Genomic DNA, 8725 nt, shown 5'->3' with positions numbered 1-8725 from the left:
CCCTTGTCCTGTCACTACAGGCCCTTGTAAAAAGTCCTCTCCCAGCACCCTTGTAGGCCCCCTTCAGATACTGGAAAGCTGCAATGAGGTCTCGAATGGACCTTCTCCATCAGTGGTGGGGATGTGTGAAGTCTGAGCCTCTTCTCTCTGTCCCCTGTTTGGCTCCAGTTGTCCCAGGTGAAACCCCCAGGGAGTTAAACCCCCCGAGCTGAGAACTGCACCAGAGCCGCCCTCTCCTGCTGCCCCCAGCTCTGGGGCTGAGCGGGTGCCCAGCAGCAGGCAGGCAGATGCCTGGGGAGGGGGCGGCTGGGCATTGAGGCACGAAGTCCTGGGGCAGATGCTGACCCTGCAGAAGGGACATGGCCCTGGCACGAGGCGCTTGGCAGCGCATTGGGCTGGGTGGCTGCAGCGCTGTGTTAAGCCCTTGCACCCTGTGCTCACCGTGAAGGTGCTGCTCAGCGTGGGGGTGTTCCAGGGAATCTTTCCAAACCCCATGGGCTGTGCAGGTTTATCTGCTTAGGGCTGTCCCTTTGCACTTTCTGGGTCTGTCTTGATGCACACCCCAACCAGGACCCCATCCGGGTCCCTTCTCTCTGAAATCCCCCCCCTGCAGCGAGGAGCTCTGCCCTGTTCACTGCCAGGCCCTGCAGCGGGGAAGGCAGCTGGAGAGCTGCCCGCCCCGGCAGCAATGCACAGGAAAGCTGGGCTCAGCAGGTTGGTGGGTGGCCCCGTGACCCTGGCCCTGCTTGCGGCAGAGCTGATGGAGGCACCGAAGCTTCGGGAGCCAGCTGGAGCTTCCCTGCTGTCCCCACGGCTGGGGGAGGATCTGCGCTTTGGGCTTCATCCTGGCTGTCAGGGAGAGGTGAGGGGGACAGGACATGGAGTGGGGACCGCGTCTCCCCACGCAGACCGCTTTCCTGGAGAGATGTCTGGGAATGGGACAAGACTGAGCTTGTGCAAAACAGATCAGAGAGGCTGGGTTCCTGCTGGGGCAGAGGGCTCCTCGGGTGGCACCTGCGTGTCCTCGTCCCTTTGGGTAAGGAACCAACTCTCACCAGCTGCCCCTTGGGCTGAGCCCCCAGGGACACTGTGCCATTGTCTGATCATGCAGCTGGTACAAGAGATTTCCTTTAGTTCATCTGTGGCCCTTCTGAAGGGGTTCTCCTGTGTCCTTGTCCTTTCCCCAGGACAAGAGCTGGCAGCTCAGGAAGCTGGGTTCGGCCTCCGTGATTCCCAGCCTCTGGGCTGATGTGGGATGCCTTCTCTGAGTGGGAACTGGTGGGTTTGGGCTTTGTTCAAAGTGAGCCTGCGGTGTATGCAGCAGCTCCTCAGACTTCTACCTCTCTGCCCCAGCTTGTTTTTTGGGTTGTTTTTAAGGGCAGTGCAGAGCAGGAGGTCTCCTGTCAACCAAATGCCTGTTTGAATGGTATGTTGACAGCTGGATTGCAACGTGTTGCTGTGAGGTAGTACTTGCCCTCCCAAGGGGCAAATGTGATGGTACATCCCAATGGCAAAGGCCTCTCCTTCAAGCTGGATGCAGTCACTCCTGCTCTGGCTTCTGTCCTGTTCTCAGGTGCTCACAGAGGCCCTGGCTGCTCTCCATCAAAGCCCTTTCTCCCCACCTGACCTTATTCCTGTCTCTTGCAGTCTCAAACAATGAACTACGTGGGGCAGCTTGCAGAAACTGTCTTTGTCACAGTGAAGGAGCTGTACCGGGGCCTGAACCCTGCCACCCTGACGGGCTGCATCGATGTGGTCGTGGTGAGGCAGCCCGATAACTCCTTCCAGTGCTCCCCATTTCACGTGCGCTTTGGGAAGCTGGGTGTGCTGCGCTCCAAGGAGAAGGTGGTAAGTGGTGCCTACCCTGGGACTGTGCTTCATCTCTGGTGTCTCCAGACCCAGGACCTTCCATAACACCCAGGTCATGGAAGAACTTGGTTTGAGGGGAATGGGAGCCCTGCTGAAAGGGGTGCATGCCAATTTTTAGGGGGTATGCCCCAAAGGAACCCATCCTCTTAGAGGGAGGACTATGCTTCCCAGGAAAGCTGGGAGAGGTCCCTTGCCTCAAAGGCTGTGTGGCTGTCAGCCCTGTGAGCAGCCCCGCTCTGTCTCCAAGGAAGTGCCTGCCTCTACGCGGATGGGTGAGCGGGTTCAGATGAACAGGCTGCTTCTGCCCCTTGCCAGGTTGATATCGAAATCAATGGGGAGCCGGTGGACCTGCACATGGAGCTGGGTGACAATGGAGAGGCCTTCTTTGTCCAGGAGTCGGAGGAAAATGAGGTTGGTGATGAAGAGGCACTGCTGTGACCCCCTGGAAGTGTAGGCTTGAGAAGGAAGTGCCGGGTTTGGGGTTTGCACTGTTTCTTTTTCCTCAGGGTGACTCCACTATCCCCTCTGTCTTGTGTATCCGGAAAGGTTCCTGCTCAAAGGACCTTGTAACCAGTGTGGAGGATCTGGGCAGTGGAGCACCCTGAGGAGGGAGCATCCTCCCTCTTGGGGCATGGCGGAGCACCGTGAGGAGGGAGCATCCTCCCTCTTGGTGCATGGCTGCTGCTCAGCCAGGCAGATATCTTGGAGCTTGGCCTCTTGAGGGATCTTGTGACAGGGATGAGGAGTGAGCCAGAAGCAGGATGAGACTAGTTGTGGCTTCCAGAAATCTTGGCAACTCATTCCTAGGCTGACCTGTGGTTGCTGGTGGCTTGCGCTGGGTTTGAGAGCAGCGAGAGGGCTGTAGAGCCAGATCAATCCTATTTTTCAGCCTTGGTAATTCTGGTCGTATGGTGCCATCTCCTGCCTGCCTCTCCTAGCCTGTGGAAAGATGTCTTGTGGCTGGATAACCTTTGTTTTGGTTTTGATTTTGTTTTATTCACATGTTGCATGTACAGAACCTTTTCTTTTGGTCCTAGCCACAAACCCACCCCAAGCTGAGGGCTCAGTGGTCTTCGGTATGCTGGTGGCGTATGTTGCATAGATGAAAACCATGAGCTGGTGGTCTCTTCCATCCCTGTTGCAGGACAGCATCCCCTCCAGCCTCTGCACATCACCCATCCCTGGGGAGGAGACCTCCAGCACTGAAGCCAACCCGCGCAAGAGGAGGCGGCGCAGGAGGAAGCCTAAGCGGAAGGAGATGCTGGACTCCCAGTTAGAAGGCTGCCAGGAGGCTGTAAGCGAGGTCTCCATGGACAAGAGGTGAGTGGCTTGGTCTGGGCAGGGTGATGCCCAGCAGCACAGAAACATGGGGACAGTGTTTAAAGTTGGACCCCAGTCTCCTGTGGAGTAGAAAGCCAGTGGAAATGGTGAAGCTTGGTATTGCCAGCTTTCCAGATGAGGAGGCTGGTGCCTGAGAGCAGCCTAACTGACCCCTCTCCTCCTCTGCAGCGATCCAATGTATTTCTCCTTTGCTGACCTCCCTGAAGAAGAAACTGGGTCGTGTCAGTCCCCGGAGATGCATCCTTACTCTGATGGGGAGCTGGCCTCCATGGACAGGTAATGGGCAGGGCCAAGGCAATCTGCTGTTCTGAGAGAGCCAGGGATGTGCCTTGTGGCTGGTAAGGAAAAGGGATGGGGGTGTCTGGAGAGGAGGGTTTTCCTGGCTTCATACCATGTGGCTGGAGAAAAGTGTGGAGCTCATGAGGGACACTTCTGGCCATGGTCACAGATGCAAGAAGCCTCAGTGCACAGGGTGCTGCTGTTTCTGGACAACCGGTGCCATAGCACTTTGTTTCCTTGGGCCTCAGATTCCCATAGGTCTTGCTTGTTTGTGATAGTCTTATGGGGCAGAACTGACTCTATGGGAGACCAACATGCAGTGTTCTTGGCCCTAAATGTCCTTGCAGTGATAGGAAAGCATAGGGCTGTAGGGCACAGATTAAGGTTCAACATTCCCTTCTCTTCTTGTAGCCCCACCCTAGGCCTTCTGTCTTCTCCCAAAAGTGACTCTGAACTGGAGATCAGACCACAGGAGAGTTTTGCTCTAGGGGCTGAATCCCACATGCAGTGGGCATGGGGAAGGCTGCCTCAGGTGAGTCTCTGTTCTTGCTCTTCCCTAGCAGCTGGTGGGAGGGGGATGCCTGAAAAGCCTGCAGAAAGTGGCCAGTGGTCAGTAGCCAGGCAGCTTTAGAGGAGTTGTCCTCTTCTATGTGGTGCTTTGAGCAACTTCCAGTTCTCAAACCTGTTCTTCTGCTTTCTCTGAGGTGAATAAATCTGAACGAGTTGAACCAGCCAAGTCCATAAAGACCTTTGCCACTGCAGCAGCTGCTGTCTCTGCCACACTGGTCCCAGTGGATGAGGCAACCCACCTTGCTGCCACCTCTGAAGGTCTGGGAGGAGGTCCAAGCCCAGTGGGACATCAGGGTGCACCTTGTTCCTCCGCTGTGTCTGTTGAGCCAACACCTGCACCCCAGGATGGGAATGGCCTCCCCAGGCTGAAGGACATCCCCAGTGGTCTGGGGGCAGAGAGCTTGGTGGAGGCCACCTCAGCCCCACAAGAGAAACAGGAGGGAGGTGGGAGTGTTGTGCCAGAGGTGGAGCCTTTTGGGGGAGCCACTGTTCCAAGGCAGGGGGGCTCAGAGGGCGCTGCGCTCCAGCTGGAAAGCCAGAGGAGACAAGGTGAGTGGGTGCTGCTGGAAGTGGTGTCGGAGCCCAGGGATGCATCTGACTTGGGTGGGGGCTGGGTTGTTTGTTCAGTGCGACTCCTTCACGACCTCCCTGGGTGTTCACAGTGTGACATGTTTGCTTTGCCCTCTCTGTGTGCTACCAGCTCCTTTGCTTTGAGGAGACATTCCTCAGGCTTCCTCCTCTCAGTGACTGCCCAGCTCCCCAGGAAGGCTTTCTTGCCTTCCTGACATCCATCCTTGGATGTCTCTGCCTCTGCATGCTTGGAAGATTTCTCAGCAGTGTAGACCATACCTTAACCTTGAAGTGTCTGGCAGCACCTGGCCTGACTTGTGCCTTCATCCTGAGCATGCCAGATCAGGTGGAAAATCACACAGAGCGAAGCACGCATGTCTCCCTTGACAGTGTATTTAAGGACTCTTATATCATTACCTGTCCTAACCAACCTCATTCTTCCAGCTAGCATAAATTTGGAACAGAACCCTCTTTCTGAAGAAGAGATACGTGGGATTCCTTATTGTACAAAGGGGGAGGTCACAAAGTTGCGTGGTGCGAACTTCAGATGGCACCTTCAGATTGTGATAGCAGAACGTGGGCAGGACTCAAGCCTCTTGGCAAGTGGTCTTATGCCAGGGCAGGTGTCTTGAGGTACTTCTGTTGCTGTTGCTTTAGGGCAGTTTTTCAGTAGGCAAAGAGCTGCCCTCTTTAGGTGATCTATGAATATGATAGAGGAAAATGTGGTCAGCTTTCTCGGTAGATGCTGAGAGGGTTGGAAAGGTGATTCAGCTAAGCTCTCTCCTTTCTGTCTATGCATTGAGGATCCATCAAAAGAAGTCCTCACTTGGGTCCCAGTGGAATTTACCTGGAAGACCTCTCCAGCCTGGATGAGGAGCAGGTGGCTCTCTATTTCCCCAGGAGGTATGGGTTACCCCAGCTGGCCAAGCTCAGACCTTGAGCATTTCCCTTCCAGCAAAGGACGGAGGTATGTCTGAGGCTGTTGCCTGATGATGCCACCACTTCTTCTCTTGCTGGTAGTGACACAGAGCAGAGTTCAAAGCCTGTGGCAGACCCCAGCAACCCTCTGTGTGTCCAGCTGCTGTCCAACTTGCCTGCTGACAGCCCCGCAGACTCAGACTCTGATTTGATGCCCACAATTGCGCTCTCACTGTGTGGAGGCCTGGGGGACAGCAGGCAGATCTCTCACGGTAGGTGGGAGGGGAAGGGGAATCTGCTGTCCTGAAATCCATTATGTACACCAGTGGTGTGACACAGCCTCTGTCCCATCAGAGAAGTTCATGGAGCACATGGTCTCCTACCAGCAGTTTGCTGAGAATCCAGGACTCATCGATGACCCGAACCTGGTGATACTGATCAACAAGAAGTGAGTGGCGTGCTCTTCCTGCTCCTTCATCTCAAGATGATCAGGGTGGCTCCTCTGTCCTTACAGAAACACTCCTGTAGGAGTGGAACTCCAGTATAATCATTGTCTGGGATGCAGTGGTGTGGGAGGGGACCTTCTGGCCATGCTGCCAGAGGGTGATCTGGAAGCAGACCTTGTTCCAAGAGTAGTGATGTTCCCATCCCTCTTCATTCTTCCAGGTATTATAGCTGGGCAGTGGCTGCTCCCATGATCCTGTCCCTGCAGGCTTTCCAGAGGAACATTCCTGAGGTTAGTGGCACAACACATCTACCAGCTGTGTTCCTCAGCAGGGCTTGAGAAGTGGGTCTGTGAGGGGCCAAGCTGCCCATCTGGGGCTTTGTGGGCAGTCTGGGGCAGAGCTGGACATCACTCCAGCCCACAGACCCCAAGATCTGTCCTTTCCCTGAGGTACCTCAGGGTGGCTTTTTGGATACCTGGGTACCACTGATGTCACGAGACTTTAGACAAGGAAATCTCTGCTCTCCAATTCTGATAGTTTTGTCTGTGCAAGGCTGGTCAGAGCCAGGGGCCCTGGTAGTCTGGAGGATTTGGGACTGCATGAGCCTGCTCCAGGGCTCTGTAGGCTGGGATTATATGGAATAATGCATCCAGATTTTTTTTTTTCTAAGCTGTATGAAGGGATCAAGTCACTGTACCCTTCACCCCAAAACCATCTCCGCTCACAATGTATTCATCTTATCCTCTGAATAATTTTGCAGAGGAAACGCTGCCTGGACAAGGATGTCCTTGTGTGTTGGCAGCTGAGCCTCCCTGGGCTGAGGACTGACTTCATCCCATGTTCTGCCTTGTTCACAGAGCACCATCGACCAGCTGGTGAAGGAGAAGATGCCCAAGAAAGGCAGCAGATGGTGGTTCTCCTGGAGGAGGAGAGAATTCCCAGCAGAGGAGGTGTCTGCAGTGGTGGCTGTGACAACCATGTCCCCAGGGTTCAGGAGTCATTCTGGTGGCTGGCAAGGGTGGGGGTAGGAGAGTGGTAGGGTCCTGGGGATGGCATGAGGTTGAGTGGCCAGAGATCTGGTGTTGACTTCCGAAGTCTGTTGCTGTCCCCTCAGGTCTGTTAAAGCCTGAGCAGCACCTACCAGCATTACCAACAACCAGTAATGCAGTAAAGGGGGCCTTGTACCCCTCATGCCACAGCTCACTGGTCTCCCTGCTCCACACTGGTGCTGTGTTGTGGTTCCTGTTTCATGGGGCACTGTCCTCGTGAAGGCAGGGGGATGGATTGCCACCTCCTTTCTGGTGTTGCTGCTCAGGGTGTCTGAAGCAAAGCAGCTCCTGCCCTTGACACTGAGGTGCTGATGACCCCCCTCTCTGCCCGCAGCAGTCGAGGCCAGGGAAAGCCGGTGTGGGGATGCTGCAGCACAGGACTGCTCAGCAGAGGTGAGTGCACTCTCCCAGGTTGCCTTTAGGAGTCTGTGCGTACTCTTGATCTCTTCTCCTAAACGACCCTGTATTCCCATGTCTACCTAAGGTATGAAGGCAGAAAGCTCTGTTTGGCTGGACCAGGGTCAACCAGAGCCCTATCTCCTCCATGGCTGCTTCCTGGTGGTTGGGTTGTCCTCGGACCCCTCCAGATATCCCCTGGTATTCATGGGGAAAGCTATGGTATGCAGAGTAAAGCCAATGTGCTCTTCCCTTTCTTGATGTAGGCAGGAGGAGGAGGTGTCTTCCAGTGATGATGAGCCTCTGCACTCCGAGGACATGTTGGCAGATGCACAGAAACCTCAGCCAACCCACAAGAAATCCCTGCGACTCTCCTCTGAACAAATAGTATGTACTTTACTTCTCCTTTTGCTGCCTGCTTGTGTGTGTAGGGGTGAGACAAGCCTTAGACAGGGATTTCTCTACTCTGGACCTCATGGTTTTTATAGATCATCCACATATTTTGCCCTGGGTGCCCACCCTGTAGAGGCTTGGGGTCTCTGCTCTGGCCAGGTGGCAGTCTGGCCTCTGGCAAGACTTGGGCTGTTGTGAATTGGTGCCGGTTGTACCGTTTCTGTCATCCCCCCTCTGCCACAGGGAAGGCTGAATTTGCGGGATGGCCCCAATGAGGTGGCATTCAGTGTGACGACTCAGTACCAGGGCACGTGCCGCTGTGAGGCCACCATCTACCTGTGGAACTGGGATGACAAGGTGGTGATCTCGGACATTGACGGCACCATCACCAGGTAAAGGGCATTTCTCCCACCCCGTGTCCCTGCTCCTTCCCCTGCATTAGGGGAAAAGTGTCCTTTCGAGGCTTGCCTAAGCAGCCAGGAGGGACCGCAAACCACATGTTCTGGATACCCACCAGGTCAGACCAGCCTCACCTGGTGTCCTGTCCTTCTAGGTCCGATGCTCTTGGGCACATCTTGCCACATCTAGGAAAAGACTGGACTCATCATGGGATTGCTAAGCTCTTCCACAAAATCCACCTGTAGGTATTGGATCAACCAAGGGGAAGTGGGAGGATGGTCATGGAACCGCAAACCACATGTTCTGGATACCCACCAGGTCAGACCAGCCTCACCTGGTGTCCTGTCCTTCTAGGTCCGATGCTCTTGGGCACATCTTGCCACATCTAGGAAAAGACTGGACTCATCATGGGATTGCTAAGCTCTTCCACAAAATCCACCTGTAGGTATTGGATCAACCAAGGGGAAGTGGGAGGATGGTCATGGAGAGGATGAG

At 55.0% G+C, this 8725-nt stretch overlaps 1 protein-coding gene across 1 annotated transcript; it reads left to right on the top strand.

Moving 5' to 3' along the window:
• Nucleotides 1-1653: 1653 nt before the first annotated feature.
• Nucleotides 1654-8475, top strand: LPIN3 (lipin 3). Its single transcript, XM_010147337.1, has 14 exons — nucleotides 1654-1848; nucleotides 2185-2280; nucleotides 3014-3189; nucleotides 3379-3486; nucleotides 3901-4021; nucleotides 4404-4608; nucleotides 5433-5532; nucleotides 5650-5819; nucleotides 5902-5995; nucleotides 6214-6283; nucleotides 6851-6981; nucleotides 7705-7825; nucleotides 8075-8223; nucleotides 8385-8475. The coding sequence occupies exons 1-14, from the start codon at nucleotides 1657-1659 to the stop codon at nucleotides 8473-8475; spliced, it is 1824 nt and encodes a 607-aa protein (XP_010145639.1). The 5' UTR covers nucleotides 1654-1656.
• The last annotated feature ends 250 nt before the right edge of the window (nucleotides 8476-8725 follow it).

Source organism: Eurypyga helias, unplaced genomic scaffold (assembly GCF_000690775.1).
Source record: "Eurypyga helias isolate BGI_N326 unplaced genomic scaffold, ASM69077v1 scaffold31512, whole genome shotgun sequence".
Classification (NCBI taxonomy): Eukaryota; Metazoa; Chordata; class Aves; order Eurypygiformes; family Eurypygidae; genus Eurypyga; species Eurypyga helias.
Note: the sequence above shows the minus strand (reverse complement) of the source record. Positions and strands in the feature narration are given on the sequence as shown.